Source organism: Aphelocoma coerulescens, chromosome 20, assembly GCF_041296385.1.
Source record: "Aphelocoma coerulescens isolate FSJ_1873_10779 chromosome 20, UR_Acoe_1.0, whole genome shotgun sequence".
Lineage (NCBI taxonomy): Eukaryota > Metazoa > Chordata > Aves > Passeriformes > Corvidae > Aphelocoma > Aphelocoma coerulescens.
Genome location: NC_091033.1, coordinates 14,109,134 through 14,135,965, shown reverse-complemented (window position 1 = coordinate 14,135,965; position 26,832 = coordinate 14,109,134). Strand labels below are relative to the sequence as shown.

Below are 26,832 nucleotides of genomic sequence, written 5' to 3'. Positions count from 1 at the left end.
TGCAAAACTAGGAAAACAAAAATCTAGATTATGTACATATGGCTCAGCTTATGAACAGGAAAACAGGTCAATAGTGTACAATTTCCTGATACACAGCACTTCATTCCATTGCCAGTTTACAGAGACATTAAAAACCAGTCCCATTTACAGGAACCAAGACAACTGGAACATCTCAAGTTGCATAATGAAAAAACAAGAGTTTCTAGGTTTTGCTATTTTACATTTGCTGTAGGAGGGAAGAGAGCAAAATGAACAGTGCAAAATATTTAATTTTTTTTGTTTTACTAAAATATATGGAAGTCAAAGCCAGGTACAGAAGGAATTAACTCTTAACTACAACTTCATGAGAAGAAACGAGGAAGGCAAGTCAAAATATGCAACAGTTCTGCTTTACTGGCTGGTAACTGGCCATCTTCCCTTTACAAAAATTAAACTGCATGTGCATTAGAAAAAACTCTTGTTGTCTTCACAAAAAAATAAAAGGAGATAGTCTCCCATTTACAGGTTATTTCTCACTCATTTTAAACACCCAGTAGATGCTAAGACTTGACATCAAGAAGCTTCCAAGCACAGTCAAGTAGGCTCCACCACAGCCACATCCATTTTGAAGTCTGGAGATCCCAAATTCGTATTTCAAGTCTGTTGTTTGAGACTTTACAGCTTTGGACAACGGTGCAAAGAAGTTTTTTTCTCTAAATGTGACTGTGTGGAGCTTAGTACAGAACAAAACACTCGAAACATCAAGATTATTACTGTTTCTCAAGCAAGTCCCAGGGATTTTCTGTTTGGATGGTGGCAGAGGTGTTTTTAAGAGGCTTCTCCGAAGAACAGCAACCAAAGCCAAGAGAAGAATCCAACCACATTTCAGGAAATCCAAATGTCAAGTATTGCCTCATGCTTGCATTTAAAAACATGCTGGAAACAACCCCAGAGAACCAGAGCCCTCCAGCACGTCCTGGTCCTCACCCAGCCAAGGCAGATCAGCACAAAGCCAGCACCGTTGCTTTAATGTTCACAACATTTATAAACCGGACAGTTTCAGACAGTTTATTTGGAACTTGGTTTAAAAAACTAACATAGTTCAACAGGAAAAAAACCAACAGGTGAGAAACTTTCACTTTTATGAAAAAAGAGCATTAAGCCAACAGGATTTCAACTTCAATATTTACAGTTTACCTGAGGTGCAACGATATATATTCTTTCCAAGAGAAACTCTCCAGCAGCGCTCAAGTATGTAAAAATAGAACTCCTACCTAATATTTGGTCAATTAATTCTAATGAAAAATACTCAAAAGTCAAGGTCAAGATATACGTTCTCCACACACCTTCATAACCCAATTGTTTAGACTACTTTGTATGGCTATTTGGTACAAAATGTTAAAAGAACCAGTATTATAAAACTGTAGTGTTTCTATATACAGTACAATCACAGCTTAGTTCAGTAGCTTTCACCGTTTTCTCTTCCTCAGGGGATGAACTGCAGGTGTAACGCCATGGAATATGCACTTGTGTCCTCAGACCTGGGGGAAAGAAAGAAGAAAAGAACACTAAGTTTGTGGTGTACAGCTATAAAATAATACAGCACAGTTTCTGTTGTAAGGAGTGTCTTTACAACAAAGGGAATTCCTTCCACAGCCTTGCTAAAGAATTGGTATTGCCATGTAAGTCTGGATCTTCTATTTGCTAAATAAAAGCTGGCAATCAAATGTACTTTGGAAGATGCTCAGCCCCAAAAAGAATTTCAGGCATGAAATCAAGTTAACAGCACAACCAGACACAACTATGCTTAGCAGGGGGACAATGAGAGCAGGAGAATTAGAAGAATACCAAGAAATAAAAGTGTTTTAAAAGCTGTCAGCTTGATGTTAGATAGCTCTGCTCCCAAAATTTTTCCGTAACATCATGTGTGCTGGCCAAAGTGCTACAGCATTCCAGACATGCTCCTTAAATTTGCATGAGGGAAATTATCTGTAGCTCTGGGTTTGAAAAAGGCAAACAGATCTATTTATTTCCAGTCCTACAGAGCACTTCTGTCCTGAGCAGTGAGGGATGGTGCAAACACAAGGGGGGTGTTCAGGTCTCAGACAGAGCTGCAGCACTGAGGAGATGAACTCAAAGCACCAGGGTAAAGATTTCACTGGACTGCTTCCCTAGGAGGGCACACCCTCCCCTCCCTCAAACAGAGGAAAAACTATCTGGAATCACCTCTGGAGTCACAAAGAGAATCTGTAAGGAAACCCTCAGCTCCCTCTCAGCAGTGGCAGAGTGAGCAACGTCTGTGTCTCCTCAAGGCCCAACCAACACAGCCTCCCCCAGCACCCACCAAGCGTGTCACAGGCACGTCCTCTCACTTCTGCTTCCCCACACCCCACTCCTCCTCCACCTTCAGGGACTGACTGAACTTTGACTTTCTGACTTCACTTTGACTTGCTGACTTTCACTGAACACTTCCCACTGGAACTAATTAATATATTTATCTAGCATTACCCTCCCATTTCTCTTCAAAAATGAGCATCTCTGTACCTATTAAACAAACCATTACCACTACTCAAAACAATCAGCATTTGGCTGTAAGAAGAAGGAAATTTTTATCTTTTCAGGCTCAGACTCACAGCCTCTCCTCATGCTGTGCAGGAACCTTTGATGCCACGAGTAACTCATGCAACATTTAAGCAACAATTAGTTCAGAAGGTTTGTTTACCTTGAGTGATTCAGTTCTTCTTGTCACTGGGTCTGAAGGGTGTGTTCCCCATGAAGGGCTCGTAACTTCTCTTCTGCAGCAGATTGCTGGGTAAGTGTTGGTATGACACCGATCTCTTTCCTGGAAAAAAAGTCATTTAAGGCAGTTAGAATTATTCCTTGCTACTCTCAGGTCTGCATCAGCATCCAGAATCCAAAATACCTTGACTGATCATCTCAAAATCAGGCCTCAAAACTATAGATATTCCTAGTCCTAGAAGAACATTATATGAAATTCAGGATCCAAAATAAATACAAGGAGAATGAAAAGATAATTTAACAACTTTGTGCTAAGTTTTATCCACGTCATGTCCCGCTCCAAATTTTGCTCATTTTATTGCAAGGAAGAAATGTCTTTGTTTAACTCATCCCACAGCAGAGGCCTCACCTAAGGAGGTGTAAGTGCTGCACCCTTAATGCCCAATTCAGTTCCTGCCATTTGTCTGAAAACTGAATTTTTCAGTGAGTATTTGAGAGGGAAACTGGGGATACTTCATTGTTGCCATCATGGATTATACGGAACTCGTGACACTTTAAAGAGTGTTAATGCACATTTACTTGCAGACCTTTGTTAAGCAATTTTCAGTCTAGTATACAGGCAGTTTCATGTTTATCTGAGACCATTAATCCAGATTTATATATGTGAAATCAATGCCTGTTCCATATTAAGTCTTACTAGCTTAGGCAAGCAGTCAAAAACACTTCATAAAATTAAGGCAAAAAGTCCAGAAATCATTACTCCCCCAGGATCCAAAAAGCCCAACTGCCATCCATATTCCATGAAAGCTTGCAATGCAGCATTGAAAAAACCTCGAGAGCTTTAATTAAATGAAAATGGCACCGCTAAATTAATATTTCAACAGAATCCACGGAGCCATTGGAGTGTGTCATGAGCAATTGTCTTTAATTTGCAGCCTCTGCCAAATCAATCAGCCAACAGGTTATCCTTGATAACATGTTGCCATTGCAAAGGCAACTAATTTGAGAATAACACAAAGTGAGTGGTTTCAGAATGTTTCTGTCTCTTCAGGGCAACACGGGATGGCAAAGCTTACAAGCAATAAGGGAAGGCATCATGCTTTAATCAAGTTTGCCAAGTGGAACATATTCTCCTGACAACTTGATCCAGCATTTAACATGCGACAGAACATGTTCGGGGGACCTCAAGAATGTTGCCACAAGGCACACGGGCCCTTAGAAAAAGGTTTTGACATCGTGGTTTAGAATATCAGCAGGGTTCGAGAGGCAGAGAGCAGAAAGCTGCAGGTCTGCACCTGCACAACTCCGCAGATGGTATCACACAACACAGCTTGGAGGAGTGGAAGTCTACAGGAACTGCTGCAGTTCAGCTTTTTAACGAAACATAAGAAGGATTTCAATAAACTTTTCAGTCTCCACCCACAATAAAATTCTAACACTGTTACCAGTTGCTTGCCTGTTGCCCTGTACCCTCTCAATAGTTATCAAGGTTTGGGTTCGGTACTTCAAGGCGAATTGGTTGAAAAATTAAGAAATTAACCTCACAAACCTACATCTTCCTGCCCAAGGCTTTAACTGAAGTTGCTAAGAAAACCCAATAGAGGGGGGCTTTGTTTCACAAGTCTTTCCATGGAGGTAACAGCCATAAAAAGTTGCTTTTCTCGCCCTGAGCCAGCACTGGGTAATGAACAAAGAAATCCTCATTTCCATGACAACAATGCTGTCAAATTATCTGCAGCCACAGTTCTGAGAGCTCTAAATAACAAAAAACAGTGCAAAGTTCCTGACTGCAGCACAGTGTCTCCAGGCTTGCACCAAAGAAGAGGAAGCAAAGCCCAGCACGGAGATTTCTCTGGCACAGGTGGAGCTTCCAAAAGAAGAGCCAGGTGGATTCCAGTGAAGTCACTGTTTAAAAATAGAGCTGCATGAGCTCTATTCAGCAGGCTGCCCTGGCCCACACTGCTGACAGCATCTCCCCATCCCTCCACACACTCACTGATCCCTCTCCACAGGTTCATCCTCTCACATCGCCAGGAACCCAAGGTCAGCAACAACACTTGTGTTCCAGGGCACCCCTGTGCAGAACCCAGTGCCCATTTTGCACTTCTCAGAGCAATTCAGGATACACAGACAAAGCTCTGCATGAAACCAGGAATTAACTCCATTTCCCCACCTCTCCAGTGACTCAGCTGTGGTGCTTTTCCTTCTCCACTCCCTGCCCAGCTGGGACACAAAACTGTGTCACTTTCCCTCACCTTTCCCTATAACTCACTGCGTATTTCTATATAAATGTGATATATTTTTGAAGCCTGCCACATTAAAACAAGCAAACAAAAACCAGAACAGAGTGATCAAATAGATTTCTTTTTGCCTCATGAAAGTGGATTCAGTATTTGCAGTTTGCTCTGACCTAAGGGAACACACCCCTGCTTGTTACCATCCCAGACCTATTTCAGAAGAGCAACTTTACTGCTTCCAGAGAATGGGAGCATTCAGACTTCAGGAACTTCACAGACTTCAAGACTACACAGCCCACACAGGCTATTCATTTTTATAATGGGATCTTCGTTTCAAAATTCAAAGTCCTATATTTGTAGCTAAGTCCATGCTGACCTCAGCTTAAATACCAGCTTCTACAAACAGTCAGACAACTGCTTAAATATCACCCAGCACCTTTTAATCTTGGTCTCCTGCTAAGTTTTGAGAATGTTGACCAAGGATAAAACACAGAAAGTATGTATTTTGTAAAAGTACCAGAGTTCTCCCAATACATCACAAATCATTTATCTCTGCTAGGCCCAGAAGTTTCCACAGACCATTACTACACCATAATTAGAATAACAGAAATCTGTTGTCTTGATTTAACAAAGTATTCTGTTCCTACTAAATGTTAAACATTAAAAAAAACCCCACTGAAGAGCAGAAGTCTAAGATTTAAATCAGTTTTATGATCTGCTATACATCCTTTTCTGCTCTTGAAGAGAACAATTGTCCACGACAGCTTTTTTTTTGTAAGAAGTTTTATTAATATTCCAGATGTTCAAGACTTCTGGCATATTAAGCAGAAAGGCTCATTCCATATCCTGGATTAGTCAACATGTCTGGAGTGCTCTGATGAGCAAACAATGCATGTTTGCTATCAGAGACCCATGGCAGAGGGGAGGGGGGAACTCGAGGAACTCCAGATCCCTCTTTAAAATTCAAACATTCCATCCCTAATTCCCCAAGCCAGGAGTTTGCTGAATCTGGATTTTAAATATGAAATCCAAGCACTGACTGGACTTGGTGAAATGACATATTTTCAATGTTTCAAGGTGGGCACACACTTATTTCTATCCCATTCACCTCCCTGTGCAGCAGCGTAAGAGATTTGAGGAGGAAGGAGGGACTTGTACCTTCTCCTGTCGAGCTGGTTACTTGGCCATTGCTAGATCCACAAGAACCATAAAGTGATCCAGAGCTGTATGGCTCATAAGGTTTGAGAGCAGTCAGTACGTTGGGAGGATCAACATCATCTGCACTGAGAAGCCCTTGTTTGGTTGGCAGAAGAGAGGATGTGGGTTTGGTGCGAGGATATTCCTGAGGTAGCAGATTTGCATATCTGTTTGCAACACGGAATCTGCTCATTTCGTATCTCCTGTAATTAGCCACTGGAGAGTCCAGGTGCTCCACAGCTACCAGAGTGGGTTTCATCCGTTTGGAAGAGGTTTCTCCATAGTCCAGAGTTGCATTGCTCCCAGATTTACTACAGAGATAGTCTCTCCCTCGGTGGCAAGCCCAGCCAGGTTCGTTGAGGTGAGACTCCAGAACCCCATTCATGCTGCTGCTGATTAGACCAGACTGAGTCACTGGGGCACCCAGAGCTTTGATTTTAGATTCAGATCTTTTCACTCTGTCCAGTACTGGAGAGATACTGGAACTGGAGTGCACTTCTTGCTGAGGTTGTCTGTAGTTATTTGCCTGAGTTCCAAGATTACTTTGCTGTTTGTGAGCCTTGAGGTTACTCGGGGCTGTGCTGCTCGACTCGCTCACTGAGAAGAGAGAGGCTTTGTTCTGTGGAGGAGCACATTGCTTGGCTTTCCCTGTTTGCATGGGTTTTTGCTGTGGATTTGGGGAAGCCTTGTTTTTATTGGAATGGAGAGGCAGAGGAGGCACATCCTTGCCCAGCAGGGCCGGGGGGCAGCCCGTGCGCCGGGCCTTGGCCACGGCCTTGCTCCTGTAGCCGTTCTTGTTAACCGTGTCAGGGTTGTACTTGTGCATCAGCCTCTGGTGCATCATGAGGACCTCGGGGTAAAATGTCCTATAGGTACAGAAGGGGCAGGTGCTGGGGGCCAGCAGGCCTCTGCTTGCAACCACTGAACATTCCTGGGAAGTCTTACTGGATAAGTCCAAGGGCTGCTCGTGACAGTCCACAACAGGTCTGCGTTTGTAGTTCTCAGTGCGTTCTTGCACATCATTCACATTTTTGCCACCAATAAAAGCACAGATGTACTGGACATCATCTTCCTCTGATGCCACAGAAGCCTTTCTCTCTCTTTTAGGCTGAGCTTCCTTTGTTTCCTTCTCAGCCTTTAGTTTCTCCGGGTAAGGAGTGGGCACGTTCTCAGGTATTTGATTCAGATTGCTACAAACAGAACCTTTGTTCGATTCCCTGGAATTGTTCTTTACTTTTAAAAAGACTGTGCTGCCTATTGCATTGCTCAAGGACAGAACTTCCTTTTGCTGCTTGGCAGGTGGGCAGCTCTCAGCATCTTTGGCACCATCAAAAAGCCTCTTCAAATTTTTGGTTTCTGGAGCAGCATCGGCAGCCAGCGACAGCGCCGTCTCCTGACCCCGCAGGGAACCTTTGCTGTCACCCTTCCCATCAGCTGCATTGTCACCGTGCCTGTCCTTGTGGTGTCTCTCTAAATGATACCTCAGGGACGTTTTCTGGGCTGCTGCATACTCACAGAATTCACATTTGTACGGCTTTTCACCTGCAACACAGATTTATCAGTGAGTTTGACAAGATCTGAAGTCTCGATCACAAACACAAGGGAATAATGTGGACTCTAAAACACTAAAATTGATTCTTCTCTCCCCTTCACACACTCCAAAGTCCCAAACTCATCAAAAATCATTTAAACAACAGTATCTTAATGCTTTTACTAACTACAGTGACATCTTCTGGCTACGCTGGGATGTTTCCACACACTGGCTACGGATGGAGATGGGAGCTGACAACGTGTCTGGCAGAGATAAGCAAGGAATGGAACTCTGGGTCAACCCCAACAAGCTGCAGCCCTTGATCATCCCACAAGTGTCCTATTCCCAACACAAACGGGACAGCTCAGTTGTAAACAGAGCTGCTTCCCAAGGAGCACACAGGCAGGAGTAGGAAGGGTTTGTCTGGCTATGCAAAACAAGGAGCTGAGTTGATAAAGAGACTCAGCTTTTCCCCAGGTAGCAGCAGCTGGCAGATAACCAACTTAACACTTGAGAAAGAGGCTGGTTTTTAAACTAAAACCCCAAACCTTAAACTTTTGCTACACCGCTAAAAGCAGAAAAAATTTAAAATTTTAAATATATGGTTTCAGCAATATTTAATGTAATTAACCCTGTTCAGAAATATGTATACTTATGTAAGTAATTTAAATAAATTTTAATTGCAATTATTTGATTTCAGTTTAGAATTAGAGAAAACTTTGTTCTTACTATCAAGAATTTTGAAGGCAATTTATGTTTTTCATAAGCAAAACCAAACGTTCCATCCAAGTGGATTCAGCAGATTTCCCTCCCCTCCCCCAAAGGTGAAGCCCCCCCTTTACCTGTATGAGTTCTGAGATGAATATTGAGGTAATAATTGGAGCGAAAATACTTTCCACAGTAGCTGCATTCTCTGGAGGTTCCGAGGGTTTTAACTTTTGTTCTTTCCAAACTGTCTTCATTTTTATCTTTGGGAGAAAATACAGGCATATTAGGAAGAGCAAATGCAAATTTGCAGTCTTGTTGAACACAGTAATGGTGTTTTTAAGGAAAAACATAGAATTATGAACTGCTGTCAAATCCTATGGTCTACAAGTAACTTTTGCTCTGTTCTGCTGCACTGAGTAACCAGAGAGCACGAGAGTTAAAAAGGTTTCTGTCCAGAACACTGTGGTTTGTGACTGTGACCAAGGAGCCCAGAGAACAAACAAGATGCAGAACAAGGGCTCAAAGAAGAAGAAGAAAAAAATTTGCCTCTATTGATCTACAGGATCTTGATGGAGAATGGCCCATCTCAAATACTCATACAAGTTATAAACTGTATTATTTTATTAAAGGAAATGCTTGAATTAGTGTGAGTGGGATGATTCAGACTAAATGTGCTCTGTGCACCACAGCCAAACACAGGGAGGTGGGGAAGGAAGGCAAAGATGAATTTTTTTAATTAATTAATTCTAATGATGGTATTATTTCTGTGCTAATCAGTGGAGTGTCTACATAGAGACACTCCTTAGATTGGATGAAGAATATTTCCTATAAGCATCCTTAGATTTGATGAGTACTACTTCATTAATAGGGAGTGAGGAAGTGCCAGGGTGATCCAATGGGTGACCCGTGTATTCCAGGTACAAATCCAGGGATGTCCCAGCGGTTCCACTCCAGTGCAGAGGCAGGAGGTGCCACAGGAGGGCGGCAGGGACGGCGGAATGGCAGAGAATTCACCCAACAACCACCAGCAGCCATGGCGACTGCTCTGCAGCTTCCACTGAAAATCCAGACAACTCCACTGAACACCCACAGCAAGGCTGACTGGAAACCAGGAAGAGGAAAGAGACCTTTGGTGTGACTAAGAAGTGGGATATATAATAGAGCTTAAAAGAGTTCTTTGAGGTTCCTGCCTGCTGGAGAGTTTCTCTCCTGGAAATGCTGCGCATGGCTCAGCCCTGGCTGACTTGAACAAACAGCTCGTGTCTCCAGAGGTGTGACTCAGCAGCTCACACCAAAATCTGCTCTGCTTTAGGATAAGACTGAGAAACAAAACAAGCAACTTCACATTAGGTAATCATTTCATTCCTTTGTTCCTGGAGGCAAAATAAAGGGCTGCACATTACCAGAAATGGCAAAGTCAGCCCTGTGTGGGTGCCAGGACATTCTGTACGTCGTGTCTTGCCTTGAGATTATGCAAGTGTCTGTTCCTGAACTGCCGGCTGGGCGCATGTCACAGAGAAGGGGAGATTAGCTGCCAGACTTTCTTTTTGTCCCCTGACATGCAATCTTTTTCAATTAAGGAATCATTCAGTATCACTTGCTTTTCTGGGACACTGTAACATGCAGAATTAATCCTGGGTAACATACAGATGGAGGCCATCCACGCTGTCAGCAGTCCTTCAAGGCAGAGGAGTTAAAGATGAACCTCTCTTACATACATGTCCACATATTAACAGCCTGTGCCCTGACACAAATGATTCAAACATGCTGGCTCTGACATTTAGGCTTTCAAATTACTGTTCAAAACAAACACTGAACTTGCAGTTAGACAAGTTTTAGTTTTAAATTATTCTTTACTTCTCAGGGTCTTAAAAACTGCTGGTATTGAGCACCGAGCATTTTTTGCCCTTACAAGATACAGGGTAGAAAAAGTGAAACTGCAATTATTTCTTTAAAAATACTCTTTGAAAACATGTGCTGGATGAGAAGGCATATGGAACACTCCAAAGCATCCAGTAAAGCTAGAGAGAGATAAGGGGTGAGTAAACAATGATTTTTTGATTGTTAAACTCAGTGTTACGAAAACTGTTTCCATGACTCCAGTAACTAACTGCAAGAAGGCCCACCACAACTTCAAAGACCTCAAAACGGCAGCATCCAAACCTTTCTTTCCCTCTCATTTTTCTCTGTTCCCTTTCCCCCACCGTAACATTCCCTATCTAGTTTTTCAACATTTCCTATCATGTTCTGGAAAGATAACAGAAAGGCACAACGCATTCTTTGGCTCTAAGGAGTTCCTAAACAACTCATAACAGCCACTTCAAACTGAAGTGCTCCCAGTGCTACTCACCTAAATTAATTGTTTCTGGAAGCCCATCTTCAGAGCCATCCTCAGAGCCTCCTTCCATTCTCTCTGCTGCCCCGTTTTCCTCCAGGTTTGCAATGATATCGGCACAGTAGGTCCTGGCAGCAGTGGAAGTCTCTCCATCACCCCGCCGGTCCCTCTTGTGCACTCTGGAGTGAAGGACCAGCTGGTGGTATGTCCTGAAGGCTTTCCCACACTCGGAGCAGTGGGTTGGCTTCTCTTTGTTCTGGGATGATTTAGAATCCATCTCCATAGAAGGCACTTCACCAGCGGGATGTTTCAGTTTGTCCTGGGTTAAGTTACCATTCCCTGTGAAACTGCTGTTTTTATTTACCTTTGACTTCCCTGTAGTTTCAGCCTGGCTACTTTTATTTGCATTCCAAATTTCACAGAGTTCTTCTTTATCTGAAGATGACTCATCATTGTCTGTACTTCCTTCTTGCCCTGGTTCTTTAATCTGCCCATGGCCAACTGCAATTTTACCTTTGGTAGCCAGCTGCCATGCTTGATACGTGGTGAAAGGATCTAGTTCAGCGATCCACTTCGCAAGTTTCTGCAGTTTGTCCTTTTCCGGAACTGAATTTGGTCTTAAGTTCAAGAACTGGAAAAATTCCTGGTTTTGAGATGTTTCTTCTGCATTGACTTCAGCAGTCACTTGGGGGCTTTCACCATTGGGAACTGATTCTTTGGTGTGCACTTTACTGTGCTCAATTAGAGTCTCTTTATTGTGAAATAGGAAACCACAAACCATACAAATTTTGTAAGGTGACGTTACATTTTCAGTTACATGCTCCTGCACCACCTCATTTATTGTTATGGGGCCTTCAGAACTTTGTTGGTGCTTGTTTCTAGAACCAGGTTTTCCAGTGTGTGTTCTCATATGATTTTTGAGGAACCACGGCTCTTTAAATCTTCGCCCACAAACATTACACCAATATGTGAAAGAATCTTTATGCTTTTTCATGTGTGCCTCAATGTCAAAAGCTTTATCGAACGTCTGCCCACAAACTTTACAGCTAAGTTCTTCACTGTCCTGCTCATTGCTCGGTGAGGGTGAGTTGGTTCTTACCTGACATTTATCCAGAGGACTGAGATACTCTGCTTCCACCCTCAGCACGGCTGGCTCACACAGCGTGGGCCTGTGCTGAGTTAACACGTGCTTCCCCAGCTCTTCGGGGTGCTTAAAAGTCTCATCACAGAACATGCAGTCCAGGGGCATGCAGCCCTCAGCCTGCATGAGGAACTTCTCCTGCAAGCTCTTGTAGGAGATGGTGTTTGTCCCTTTTATTGTCATGGAGGCATCGCTGTTCTCCATCTGGGCACCAACGGCGCTGGCTATTCCATCGGGTCCGTCCATGTAAGCCAGGAGAGGCTGCGTTGGCATCTTTCCTCCCTTCTGCTCCCTATTACATGTCTTAGTGGAAGGCTGCACTTCTTTGGGGGTGCTCCCTGATCACAGTAAGGACACTTGTAGAGTTCTCCAACATGTGCTTACAAGTCTGCTGACCTAGAAAACCTCTGCCAGGAAATTTTTTTTTTTTTTTTCCCCACCAGCAAAAAATTATTTCTTCTTCAGCTTTATGTGCTTTCACACATCCCAGCAAACGTATCCAAAGGTTCACTCAGTGATGGGATGAGGTTTTTCTGAATTGTTTCTTCAGCTTTTTCAAGTCAACAGATACAGTCAGTTGCACTTAGTTTTGTTGTACAAACATTTCAAATAGTTGCATTGGATAAAATACACTCAAGACCAAGTTCAGTGCCACAAAGAACTCCAGTACCTGGGAAAGAGAGAAAAGAGTTAGTCAGACTTTTCAAAATAGAAGTATTGTCTCCCAAATAATGAAAATATTAGGGCTGAGAACCACCAAGTGCTTTAGAACAAAGCATATTTTTAAGAGCCAATGAGGGAAAGGTAGAAGGCACTTGGTCGCTTTTCTACCTGCCACAGCTGAAATCGTTTGGTCTTGAACATCCCTCTGTTTACAGTTGTTATTTTCTTGCAAGACTTTCTCTGTCCCTTCTAAACCTCCTCTTACCCAGTTATACAAAGCTGCTGAAACCGTATTTCAACGCTCTCCTGAATTCATAACAAACGTAGCAGCCCAAGTAACCTTTCCTTGAACCTGTAAAACCACAGCAAAACTTCACTTGCCTGTCCTCTAAAGGCTGTTGAGCAAAAGGCTTTTAAGACCAGACAGCTTGGAATCAGCTTTTATAGTTCTGGTACACAGGAAATGTCAGCACAAATCTTTGTATTAAGAACTATTCACCAGCCCCACTACTCAAAGCTTTTCCTATCACCCACAAATTTACAATGTCTGACAGTTTTGGGCTGGTACAATAAGAACATCTCAAAGTTCAGTATGAACTAATGATACTGTTTCTTCAACAGTGGTTTAGTATTTAAATCATCCCAGAGCCCAACTATTACATTATAAAAAGAAAATTCTTTAATCACAACTCCCATTTAAATCTCTATGTCTACTAAAGTTGTAATGTCTGCTAGCAGCAACTTCATGGCCATCACTCTTTGGGCTGATAAAGTAGAGTTCTGTGGAGTTCAGGACTCCAGCTGATGAAATTTTTGGATAAAGGAAAAGTCTAGCAAACTAATACAAACGGCACAGAAATCATTCCGAGACATTTCCAAATAAAGTAATAGCTAATGAAAAGAATTCATTCAAAATCTGACTCAAACTTTGGCAAATTATTTCCTAAGAGCCAGCTGGTCAGTGACCACATGACTTGAATTAATATGCCCCAAAACACATAATGCTCTATAACTCTTAGAGCAGAAAACATGGACACACAGTTGGGGTTTAAAATTCACCTCAACTTCCACCTCTGCCTTGCTTTTATATGGAAAAAAATGAAGCATTTTGCTTTATTTGACCCAAAGAAAGGACAACAATTCAACCACAGCCGTGCAACAGTAAGGTTTCCAGGAGAAGGTGCTGTAGCAGATAAAAGACACGGTTATCAGTTGACTCTCAGCAATTTCTGATCAGAAAAATTTCTGGAGAGAAAAAGGTGGGCATTAAATCTAAAAAGCATTAAAGGCATTAAATCTAACACCATTTCAGTAGAAACCAGCCCAGGCAAGAGAACCACCTAAGGAAGGAACCCTCAGAACACACTGGCAGGAGTCAAGGATCCAACATCTCAAACCCTTCACCCACTTCCTGCAGCCTTGCCCTGAGAACACTCCTTGCTTTTAATTTGGAAAGCCAGCACCTCCTTCCCATCATGCAGACCACAAAATCCTGGGGCCTAATGAAGATGGGTAAAAATAGAAAATAAAATAGAAAATAAACCACCACCACACGAGAATGCCAGTAACAGGAGAAAATTATTGTTGCCAGCTTCTTGTCTTTCATTTTTTTCTGCTTCTCCAAAGCCTGAAGTCTCTTCACTGCCCAGTCCTCTAACCCAGGTTTACACAACCAGCACATTTAATATGAAGACGCTTGTAAGTATTTTTTTATCCCAAGTTGTTGTTTCAGGCCTGGGCCAAAGACTTACTCTAAGCTAAACACAAATGGAGGATCTTGCAGGCTAAGGGGGAAGTCTGAGAGGTAACAAATCACTGCTGATGGTGACAGAAACTGGATTTTCTGCAGCCAAAGTCTCTTTTCTAACTACGCCCTTTATCCCCGTTTTCAGTTTTATCACTGCCATGATTAAAACTTCCTCTCTGCACAATGACTCAAAAACCTCCTGTAGCAGGCAGGTTCAGGCTCAGGGGTAACACTTCTGCTGCTACTGCAGCCCTTGCCTTTCTCCCTTCTCCTCTCAGCTCAAACCTTCCCTCACTCCCTGTAGGCAGATGAAGGAGCCATAACCAAAGTTTGAAGCTCAAGTATTCAAAAAACTTTCCCTTTTGTAAAACTAAGGAAAAAACATATCAAAGGCTGCTGGTTAGCATGTTTTATACTTCATGTTTCAACATGCCTTTTCGTTCTGTTTCTACTGGAGTTTTAAGAGGTATTTTTTACCCAACATGCTGCAGCAAAGCTCAGTGAGTATCTGCCTGAAAATAACTTAAGTTCCAAATTTAAAAAAAAAAAAAATCCAGGCAAGATTAAAAAAGTGGAACAAACTTAAGAGTTGATTGCATTTGCTTTCAGAGCCACAGGGAAGTGCTCTGCAGGAAGAAGTGGAACAATCATCCTACAGACAGGCCAGAGGCATTTCTGGGGCATCAAGGCAGATCCAAAGTGCGGTGCCTGAAGTCCCACAAAGTGAACTGCTGGAATTCATCATCCATTACTTCCTTGCTCATGTCTACAAACAGAAAAAGCCAACTAGGGTTTGTTACGCTCCCACTTTGTGGCACTACAACAAATACACAATAGAGCAACAAGAATTAAGTCACTGGAGAAAGGAAACAGATGAGAAGCAGCAAAATCCACCCTCAGTGTCCTGTCCTTCATGGCATTCTGAGGGGAGGTGAGAGGAGGGACAAGAGAGCTCCTAACATGGGCCACCACACATGGCCCTACCCAAACCCAGCCTAGGATAAAACACTGTGACAGCCTTAGCTCCAGATTTATTAGAATTTAAGGGACAGGCACAGATCACATCTAGGGAAGGCCCCAGGTTGGTCACTGATGTGTGAAAAATCCACCTCAATCAATCAGTAACATTTTCTCTGGTAAGTCTTTGGAAACAGGGCTGCTTCAATCCCATCTCAGCTGTCTGACAAATGAAACCTGTCCTCACAACCACACAAACACAGAGTGTACCACCAACACCTGGGTCATGAGAGGAGTTCAACAGGAGCTTGGGGCCAATTTTAGTGGCTATCAGTAGGTCTGAACAAGCCCTTTGGAGACTTCTGCCATGGATCAAAGCACTTTGCACCCTCCACCAAGCTGTGCTGACTGCTCGGTGCTCTCACTGCTTTTAACAGGAGGCTCTGAACAGTTCTAAGAACCAGCCACAGCTCATCCTCTAGGCAGCATTGCAAACAGAGCAAGATATTCCTGTTTCAGGAATCTGAACTGCCTCTTTGCAGCTCAGGCAGCTATTGCTCTTGGATATGCAGAAGGAGAGCACCTACAGACCGGGTAGCAGGTAGCATTTCTGAAGGAAAGTGCAGATGCAACTAGACAGGAATATATCTAAACTGAGAAGAAGATACAATAGAAGTACTGGAGTCAGGAAGTGAGTTAGAAAGCTCTAGTCTTATTCTGCATCTGGTGATTACACACTTCACTCTGATTAGATCCACAGCTTTTACAAGTAGGCAGGATTTTATGCTCTCACTGTTCAGACAAGCCAACACAGGCTGGAACTACAACCCAGATACCCCCACCAGGATTTTATCCACTAGTAACAAACCTCTCTTCCTACTGAAGACAGTATGCCTTGGATTTGAGGACCAAAAACGCTTATTAATTACATTCCTGTTATTCAAAACCCCGTAGGCAGCAGGAAAACTGTCCAGAGTTGCCTCAGTTCTGTTGCTTCCTTAGAAAAGTAGACAACCTGCAACACTGTGACTATGGCTGAAGGTCTGTGCATGAACTTAACAAAATACAGTACCTGGGTTTCTTCTGCCTTCTTTCACTTTCAGAAGACAAAAGGACACACCAGTATCAGAGATACTGAGTAAAGGAAGAGAACAAAACAGGAAATCCTTCCAATAGCTGCAAGCGATAAACTTGCTACAGATGAATTCAAGGTTGAAAATATAGAATGAATTAGCCCCTCACAATAAAACAAGTCAAGAAATCCCACTTGTGACTTCCCTGACCATCTGCAGATGTCCCCCTGTCCCTCCTGCCCAGCCCAGGGCCCACAGTCCCAGGGGCTGCTCCAAGAGGAGTGAGCAGGGCAGAAGGAACCTGCACAGCACCCCTGGGATTTTCCTGGAGTGACCTGTTCAGAAGTGACCAATTCCTCTCAGTTCCAGGGTGCCACCAACTGCACTTGATGCAACTAGAAATATATTGAAATCGAGAAGAAGAAAGAATAAAACTACTGGAGAGGTTTTAGCCTGAGCATTTAGCAAACTTCAGCTCTCAACTGAGTCATCCTTGGCTAAGTGTTTCAGCAGGTTCACAGAGATACCCACTGTATTTATAAACACCACAAAACACACATGAAGATTCCACTGGACAGATGAGAACATCCTGTTTTCATTGCACTTGCCACACAACCTAAGAACCACACCAAAACCCTGCTGCATTTAAATGGATTATTAAAATGGAGAAAAGTTTAATTAAGTGCCTGTAGAGGAATTTAATTTATTCTTATTAAATTACACAACTAAAGACAACATATTACAGTCTTTAAGATTTCTTTGGGAAATGACCTATCAGGAGTAATTTTATTGCATTTCTACTTCCTGTATTTCAAAATTTCCATGAATATGTAATAAAAACTCTAGACACACCTTTCGGAGAATAGCAAGTCTAACCATTGAACTTCCCATTTTAAACACATTACAGAGGCACTGGGAATAAAAGTTGCATGGCAAGTCTCAGGGAAAACAACTATTCCCTGCTAATTCTGTGCTGCAAAGCTATTGTTAAACTGTAAAAAGCAAGCTGGAACAATTACAGAAGTTAAAGTAGTTGCTGCAACACTTTCTGAAAAAGAGAAGTGAGAAAACTTGAAGAGTCACAGCCAAATCCAGGACACTAAAGTTACTTTTCTGCTCTGGCAGATAAAAACTCAGACCCAACTACCTCAACAAACTCTTAGACTCTCAAATGCAAGGCCAGCAGCAAAGTTACCGCTGTTCAGCTGACCAGCTTCCAGCTGCTGCAAATCAACCACCTTAATTTTTACTGGGTCTATTGGACTTGAGAAACTTATATGCAACTCTCATTTCCACTTATAAAAACCTTTCTGTTTCCCTCATGTTTCAAGAAGTTTCAGGCTATCAAGAATCATTTTACATGACCTGTTCTTTCCTCTTGGTGTGTGTTTATGCCTCAGAACAGACTGCTGGTAAATAGATTTTACACTGCTGATTGCTTATTGGAAATTACAAATTTAACACCTTTTTTTAAAATTATTTCAATTTCAAAGATTTGCTGTAGTTGTTCCAGTTCTGCCTAAGGAACATAGATAAAACAAGCCAGTTAACATCACTTTTTCCTCACTGAGACCACAAATAAAAACTACCTTATGTATATTATCTTATTTATCTGGGCACAGCTGTGTTCAGGTGTAACACTGATCACAGGCAGAGCAGCTCACGCACAAATAAACAGAACTTCAAATCCTCAAACAAAACCTGAGATGAGGCTGAACTTCATCTTATTTAGAATGTTTTTTAATATAAATATATATCAATGCATAAAACTAAGGCAGCTGCACCGTACCTACAAAGTTAAGCACAAACAGCACCCTAAAACAGTTCCTAACAATATTCAGGAGCCCCAGATTTTGAGATGCCCCTTCAGTGTCCTGGCAGTGTCTGCAGAAGCCAGCAGTGACCCCAGCTCCACGCTGGGGGAAGTTCTGGTGTGCCCTGGCATTCCTAAGTTCCCACGCTTAGTCAGAAATTGAAGCCAAGTGTCATCGTGAGGTTCTCACTCACCATCTGTCCCAAAAGGTGAGTCAGATTTCCAAAATCCACGGCGTGCAATTTCAGGGCTGTCTCTGCAGGTAGCAGGGCTTTATGGCAACCGCGGAACTTCCTTTCTGCGCTTAAGCAGAAATGCGTGTGTCACACTTCAGGCCAGGAGGGGCTTTCCTCTGTGAGGCAGAAATGCCTCTGCTACCCCAGTCTGAAGGAGGGATAGTCCCTAAATTTAGGGAAGATGATGGAGTATTTGCTCCACAGACCATGACCTTATTTCTCAAAGAATACAAGTATCCACTGCCCGCGACTCAAAACGATAACACTGGAAAAGTTATAACAGCCAGCCCAGATAAAACCTGATTTTGCAGACCAGCACAGAAGCCAATGAATTATTCCTCATTACTGGGCATTCTGCTGCTTTCTAGGGAGGGAAACAGCTACTCCCATCTTTTAACAGTAGATCATTTCACACAACTTCCCAGAGTGTTCTTTGTTAGTAGAGGAGCACGTGAGCGATCCCAATGCTGCTTCTCATCCACACCGAGCCTTTTATACCAACTGTGCAAGCACAAAACTGTTTTTAATACTTTGTTAACAGTTCAGCCTGATAAAGAACTACCACAAGCACTTGTAAAGGAAATGGAGATTCAGGGGGAGGAAGGGGAGGAAGAGAGTTGTTTGTTTCAGTTGCAGGAAAGATCAAAACGAAGATGGTTCAGGTTGAAAAGAGAACATAAAAGATGACCCTAAACTGGAATTTCCACTCCCTCAATCTGCAAATTTAAGTCCCTCTCGTTAGTCTTCATCCTTCAGGCTTGAAGATTTCAAAGTTATCCTAAACTTAAACTCTTAGAAAGGTTTTCATGGCTTATCCTTTTTATCCTCTCTAAGAGAGAAGCTCAGTTACAAGTCCCTTCTAACAACACCACAGAGATTTCCAACGCAATGATCCTAGAACAATTCACAAGAACACAACCAAAGTGAGACGTATACAGAATTCAAGACTGTTATTATCCAGGCATTTCTGCACACACACTTCAGAAAGATTTTGTGTTGAAAGCCCTTTTGTAGTCAGATAAAACAGACACACATGCGAGTCATTTTCCCCCTGAAGTCTCGCAAACAGGATTTTAATCACCAGTGGAAAATAACTCATAGTTAATAATGAACAATATTAGGAAAGCTCCCTCCCCCCATCTCAGACATCTATACTAATAAAAACAAAGGATATCCTCTTTCTCTAAAAAACCTTTTCCTGTGGAGTCCCTTTTTCTTGAAGGCTATATGTCTAACTGTTTTGGCAGAGGATGGATGAGCTGAGTGTGTCTCCTCAGTGAAATGAATGCCTCTTCTATCAAAAGATGCAATCAGGCCTTTTAAAGCAGGGAACATATAAGCTTGCAGCATTTTGCACATGTTTTTCCTCCACTGAGCAAGAGCAAATATAAAAGAGACTAATTCTTGGCATTAAAGGAGGAAGCACTACAAGTAAGTATTGACTTTTAAAGTTCAGATGGACTGCTCAAACTGCCGGATTTTTTTTTCTTTTCCCCCCGATTAGGAGAGCATTTCTCAGGAACAACAAAACCAAAGTGTACCTTAGACAACAGAAGTGGCCAATACCTGTTGTAGAAAAGCTGAAAAACACAAGAATAATCCTATTTTAAATAAGTCTGAGACACATTTCACCATTGCTATAGGATGATGCAACTTCATTAAATCAAGAAGTTACATGCACTTAAACTGGCAATGACCCCTTACCTTACAAAACAGTTTATTGTTCTCTCCACAGCAGGTAAAGGCTCTCAGTGGAATGAGTGATACATTTTTATTGTTGAGTCAGTCTCACCTTACACAGACTGCCTTGTATGTTTACTCTTGGTTTTCATTTAGAAGAAGGTATTTTCAGAGACCTTAAAAGCAAATTTGACTTTTTTTACTTCTTGGCAGAGGGATGCAAGGTCTCTCCAGCAGCCACAACTACAAAGTGGTAAATTCAGTTTACCAAATTAGACTTAATTCCTTATTACTCAAGAGCCAGGAGTTCCTCTGTAGCAGTTACAGGCAAGTTGCATCCCTTTGGGCAGCACAGGTGAAATAACAGGAAAAGAGACTATTTTACTATTCCTGAAGTTGAGAGAAGTGGTCACTTCCAAAGAGTTCCCTTTGTTAAGGCCATTAATGTGTCCTAGTGCTCTCACCCGGCTTCAACTCTGAATCCAACTCTGACCCGACACAGCTCAAACTGCTGCACCTTGGAAGGAACGGAGCAGTATCTGATCCCTCTCCTCTGCAGAGCACTTGGAAGTTGTCACTCTCAAACACATCCACAATTAGGTGCTTGCAAAAGTCAGTCTTGAAAGATGGAAATAGATACAGAGTGCAGGGAAAAGACATTTACTTGTAGTTCTGTCATCCCCTGGACTAGCATCTCAAGGTACTAAAATACAGAAGTGATAGACACTTCAAGCAGTTGCCTCCTTTCTCCCCTGCAGGTGGGAGATCTCCCAGAGACTGATGGAGACTTTTTAGTTACCCAGCCTTACATTATCCCTCACCAGTGGGCTCCAGGGGTGTGTGGGATGATGTATCCAACAGCCTGGGCTGCACAGGGCCAAGCTGGCCTGTAAAGGAGAGGCAGCATCTGCAAGGAACTGAGCTTCAAAACAGGCAATTACAGATCCCAATTTTGTCAGCATAAGAACAAAAAAATGTTAGAAACAAACAGGAAAGGTGAACAAAAATTGAGGCTTCTCTGGGCCACCTTTACATCCATTTTCCTTACACTGTACCAAACATCATTCCTTGGTGTAAATCTAAGCAAATCTAATTTGCTTCTTCCTGAGTACCAAGAGAGGCTAAGAGAACCTCAGGATTTCACCCAAATAGTTCTCAACTATCACAATAAAGTGTAAGCACAGCACAAGGGCCTCAGTTTCCCTGATGCAGCTCAATCAGAGGCAAACTGCACTCCCTTTATTACAGTGACAATGCAAGTGTACCTATTGCGCATAAACAAACTCAGACTTTGATACTTTTAGTTACATAAAATCTGCAGCACATAGGAAAGCACCATCCAGTCAATTATTCACTTCTGCTTGGATGGTTTTCTGCTCCAATCTTGAAGTCACCCTGATCTACATAGATTTCCCTGCATATCCTAACCACATTTCCTCTTGTACTTTCTTTTGAAATCCTCAAGGCACGCTGATAACCAATTCCACCTCATTGTGTTTCCAAACACTTATGCCACCTATATTTTTAATTTCAAACTCATTTTTCCAGGCATGTACCCTGTTCTACTTTGAAACTGCAAAGCCTGCTCTTATCACAGCACTTAAAAAAAAAAAAAAGGAAGAATCAAGAGTGCTAGATTTATGATAAGCTATAAACTATGCTCTGACCAAAGTCATATGATTGTAACAGTAGAAGTTTTAATGTATTTTTCTCATTGACATACACCCACATTTGGCATAAACAGGCTTCATCAGCAACAAAAGGGTATTATTTGGCAATTTCACTGAAGAAAAAAAAAAGTTCATTTCTAAAAGCAAATTATTTTGAGAGAGCAACTTTCTGTTTGGAACCACATAAAAACCAAGTTAAGTTTATAGACTGAAAAAGCTTTTTTAATCCTAAAATACAACATGTGTTGAGAATCTTACATAGCTTGGTCATATCCTTTTCCTTACTTTTGTATTCAGTTGCAAATCTCTTGTGGAATGAGTCACATCTCTCTCAAAGCACGCATACAGTAGTCAGCAGAATCCCCTCAGCGCATTCATGCACCAGGAAGAAAAACTTTTTTGTTCCTAAAGTCACCTTAAAAAAAGGGGGGGGGGGGGGGGGAGGAGGGGAGGGGGGAAGGAATCAGAAATGCCCCAAAGTCGGTTGAAAGTAAAAAGCCATTCGCAAATAATGCAGATATGAGATGTGGGAAGTCTCTGAGGGGGGCTGTAAATGCAGAGTCTCCCCAGTGAGAGCTGAGCTGGCACATGGCAGCCCTACTGCAACCAAAAGCACTGTCCTGCTATATTTAAAGACAATACCTCAACAGTTACATATTACAACATTTGAAGTGAGATAAATAAGCATAAGACACAGGCAAATATCCTTGGTTATTTAATCATCCTGAAAGCAGCGTGGAAATGTGAGGCTGAGTTCAAAGGTCAAACTCTTCTTTCAGCTTCTTGCAAAGAAAAGAAAGCTCAGCCCATTTTACCTTGGGGAAAGGGGGGCTGCTCTTTCCATATGCCAGCATTTCATAACACAGGAAAGAGGGAGTGTATTTACATATACACTGGATGGAATCTTTTCCTAGGACAATGCATTCCCAATCAAGATTCAGGTTAGAAAGAGCTGGGACAACAGAAAGTCCCAAAGAACAAAGGGAAGTTAAAATTTACTTAACACTTCCCCAGAGCTTCTTAACTGCAAACTCTCAGATTTTTTTGTAACTAAAAGTTTACTGTAATCACTGTTTTGAAAGTCTAAGTGAAACCCACAGTTCCCTTTTAAAATAATTTTCCCCGATCAAAGTAATAACTTAGCACTTTGTATAAAATATCATATTAATCTATCAACATAGTTCTAAATGAAAACACAGTGGTAAGAGAAGATATTTCTGAAGGTTAGAAATAAGTGCTCAAAAAGGAATTTTTGGAGTGTGATCTAATGAAAGGGGAAACCAGAATCAAGCAGCCTTTTGTGTAAGACAGCCTGATTAAAAGGTGCAAAAGTTTATTATCTCCCGCTCCTTCTAGCCCCTACCCTAAATCTTGCTCTCCCCATCCCTCCACCAAAACAAAGCAAAACCAAAAAAACATTATTCACTTAAAGAGGGGAAAAAAAAGAAATCCTCCAATGCAAAGCCTGGAAGCCATTCTCTAAAGACTACTTAATATGAAACTTTGTTTACAAGATACCAATATAGCCTCCTTACCACACTCAAAACCAGAAAACATCCACTTATTTAAATAAATGCTTTTTCTATTCTGATCAACAAGAACGTCGGTATTCACTTAAATTTTAAATTTGGCCCCAACAGTGCCATATGAATGTTTTAAACTCATCGATGATATGCACTGTTTGAGAATGTTTAAACAAAGGAAGCAGGAAAAGCCTTAAAATACACAGCAAAACTTAATGGCTTCAATTTTTAAATATATCCTGATTGCAGCATGGCAAAATTATTCTCTTATGCTCACAGTCAGCCTTCAGAAAGAGTAAGTGCAGTCAGTAGAGTAATTTGTCCCACTGGAAATTCTGTATAAAACATCTACCTAAAATAAACAAGGCTTCGCTGCAAGAATCGTCAGTTGCCATTAAGGACACACCTTAAAGTTCTTACCACACAGTAACTAAACAAGTACTAACTAGTGGGGACTGTTTGCTACTTTTGTCTTAAAAGTTAATGAGATCAATTCACCCCTCAGTATCAGATCCCAGATCATTTTCTTCAAAATGCAGCAGACAAACAACCCCCAAAACACGAACATCCAGGCTTTGAGTGGCTGATGTGTTATCAGCAAGCCTGAGCTTCTTGTAAAGGAGAATAGAAATATTCACATTTAAACCTGACACCACGTAATAGCAAAAGGTAAAATGCTGAACTGCTCAGAATCTGGAGCTCTGGTACTGGAAGGCAGCTGTTGTTCCCCTGCCTTTTCTTTTGTTGTGCTTAATCTCATGTCAAGTCATTCAACCAACTCCAAAGCGATGAAGACATAATTGAACAACCTTAACTAAAAACTGAACTACTGCTCCTAAATTGCCATATATGCTGTTCAAAGATTAAAAAAGACTAACATATGAAAAAGAATCCACAGAATTTAAATCAGCAACTCTGGTGCATGCAGAAGAGTTGCTTGGCTAGAGGCCAAGCCAATCAATAAGCACTGTAATAACCATGGTTCTAAAGTTATTTGTTTTTCATATTCGCCACCCTGAAAAACTTAAAGGCAAAACTTGAAAACTCAGATGCTGGTTTCAGGAAAGAGCTGTGAGATCGAAAATCCAAGTATTTTGCTCAGCATGACGAGATTGCTCATTAAAAAAAACACGTTGCAGAAAGATCAGTGATCACAAAGCCACATTCCTGCTACAGATCTTAAAATATTGACTCAGTTACAGAACTAGTAAAGGGGAAGAAAAAAAAACCCTCCTCCGCCCTCTCCCTCTTCCCTCCCCCTCTGCCAAAGAATGCAGTTTATCCTACTTATTTGCAACTGTCCTTTTCTATTATCCAAGGAAAGGCTGAAACCTCAGTGTGGACATCCCAAATTAAAGTCTTAGTCGTATTCCCAAACCTCCAGTTAATAAGAGCTCCTAAGAGCAATAAAACATGGCGTTAAAGCATTTGCAAGCCATTGTCATAGCCCTGTGCTCTGATACCTTTGCAGCCACAGAACCAGCCCCCACCAAGCATGGAAGCATTGGTCAGCAAGTCAATGCCTGCTATTCAACTTGTAGTTAGGCGTTTTATTTCTGTGTCTTCCAGATCATATCACTCCTGCATTTCACGGCCTAATAAAATGTGAAGAATGATATGCTCCCTTCTCTCCCCCCCTCCCGCATCTGAAACTGCGTTATTTCCCTCTCTTCTTTTTCACACATTCTTACAAAAACTTCCCTTTTCACATACTTCTATAAGAAAATATTTCACTGCAGCTATACTTCAGTTCCTATTTCTATTTTCGATTTTCACTAGATTCTTCTGCTCCTGCCTCCCCCTCAAACCCACTGGTAGAAACTGATGTAGTTTTAAAGCTCTCAAGGTCATTTCAAAAATGAGAAAAAAAAAAAAGCCTTAAAAAAAACCCCTTTAAACACACAACCCCCCTAAACTAAACCCTTTTCACATTCAAACGCCTTTCATCAGCAGATCAATAACCCAACAGAAAGATTTTTGTTCCCCACCACTTCAAAACTATTACACTTCAATTCAAATACTTACTGGGAGTCACACAGCACATTTTATGGGATGGCTCATTAGAGAACATACAGACCTTACTTTGGGTGCAGGTTTTCTGTGTGGGAGACAAACAAACAAACAAAAAAAGCCTCACACCCCAAAACAGAAAGTCCAGGGGGTATCACGGAACAGGAATGAAATCCAATCTCTGGATATTCTAGAATTTTATTGTCCTCGCCTGGCAACCTCTTTTGTTGCTTGAGAAGTCAGTTGAGGCTTATTTATTTATTTTCTAAACTTCCTATTCCCCTTTAAAAAAAAAAAAAAAAAGAAAAAAAAAAAGAAACACGATGCTAAATAAATGATCGGGAAGGCTTCGGTCTTTGAAAGACAAAGGTAAATGAAACAAAAACTGGCAAAACGGATCAATAAACTTTTCATTAACAACCCCCCCCTCCGCCCCATGAGCCACTTACTACAAATCCTTCTTCCAGGAACATCTTTGACTCACAAAGAAATAGTCTCTTGTCGCTGCACACCCCCACCCCGGCCGAGAATCGGCCCCGGCCCCGGCCCGGCGCCTCGGGGGGGCCCGAGCGACCCCCCAGGTGTTCCACGGCAGCGCGGCCCCGTCCCGGGGGCGGCAGGGGAGGGGGCGGCGGCGGCGCGGCGGCGGCGGGAGCGCGGGGCCAGCGCGAACTTTGGGGTGGGAGGGAGCTGGGGAAGGGCTCCGGCCGCCGCCGCCGCTCCGCCCGCCCCGCGCTGGGGAGGGGGCGGCGGGAGGGGCCGCTACCTGCGGCCGCGGGCGGGGCCGGCGCGGCCACACACACCTGGACCTTCCTCCGCTCCCCCGGCCCCGCGCTGCCCTTCCTCCTCCTCCTCCTGTCCCCCACGGCCGCCGGGACAGCGCGGGGACGGGGGAGGGGGGGGGCTCTAAGCCCCGCTTCAAACCGGTGGGGCGGGGGTGCGCCCCGTACCCCTCAGACATCCCGGCGGCAGCGGCCCCCCCGCGCTCACTCGCACAACCGGCCCCTCACGGCAGAGGCCGCCCGAGGGACGGGGCTGCGCCTCCCGCAGGTGCCCCCGGCGGGGCGGAGGAAGGTGAGGAGGAGGAGGAGGAGGAGGGGGCCCGGAGCCCCCGGCAGGTGCCCCCCAGCCCTGCCTCACCTGACCGAGGCGCCGCGGGGGAGCGGCCGCGCCGCGCTCGGGGCACTGTTTGTAAACGGCTCCGCGGCAGCTGTTGCTCGGGCAGCCCCGGGCCACGCCCCCGCCACGGGCACGCCCCGCGCGGGGAACACGCCCAGAACGGGGCGGGGCCTTCGCTGGCCACGCGCCCCGCGCCTTTCAATCAACGCTGGCCGCGCCCCGCGGCCACGCCCAGCGCTGGCCACGCGCCGTCCCTCAGACGGGACAAGGAGTGATGGACGCGGACCAAAACACGGCCGCTTCCACCCCAACGTGAGGAGAAACTTCTGCCCGTGGAGCGTGGCAGAGCCCTGGGACTGCCCCAGGGAGGGCGTGGAAGTCTCCTTCTCTGGAGATGTCCCAAACCCACCCAGACGCGTTCCTGTGTCACCTACTCCAGGTGGGCTGGGTGATCTCCAGAGGTTCCTTCCAGTC

The 26,832-nt window shown here is 43.2% G+C and overlaps 1 protein-coding gene across 3 annotated transcripts; it reads right to left on the bottom strand.

Annotated features, from left to right (window-relative positions):
- Nucleotides 1–26,462, bottom strand: ZNF217 (zinc finger protein 217). Of its 3 annotated transcripts, none has more exons than XM_069033899.1 (6): nt 26,380–26,462; nt 10,742–12,537; nt 8,526–8,651; nt 6,114–7,694; nt 2,702–2,821; nt 1–1,520 (listed from the first exon to the last, which is right to left on the bottom strand). In XM_069033899.1, the coding sequence occupies exons 2-5, from the start codon at nt 12,138–12,140 to the stop codon at nt 2,712–2,714; spliced, it is 3,216 nt and encodes a 1,071-aa protein (XP_068890000.1). In that variant the 5' UTR covers nt 12,141–12,537; nt 26,380–26,462; the 3' UTR covers nt 1–1,520; nt 2,702–2,711. The 3 variants fall into 3 exon arrangements, with proteins under 3 accessions (XP_068890000.1, XP_068890001.1, XP_068890002.1); XM_069033900.1 differs by lacking the exon at nt 26,380–26,462 and adding an exon at nt 25,689–25,863; XM_069033901.1 differs by lacking the exon at nt 26,380–26,462 and adding an exon at nt 18,315–18,478.
- Between the last annotated feature and the right edge of the window lie 370 nt (nt 26,463–26,832).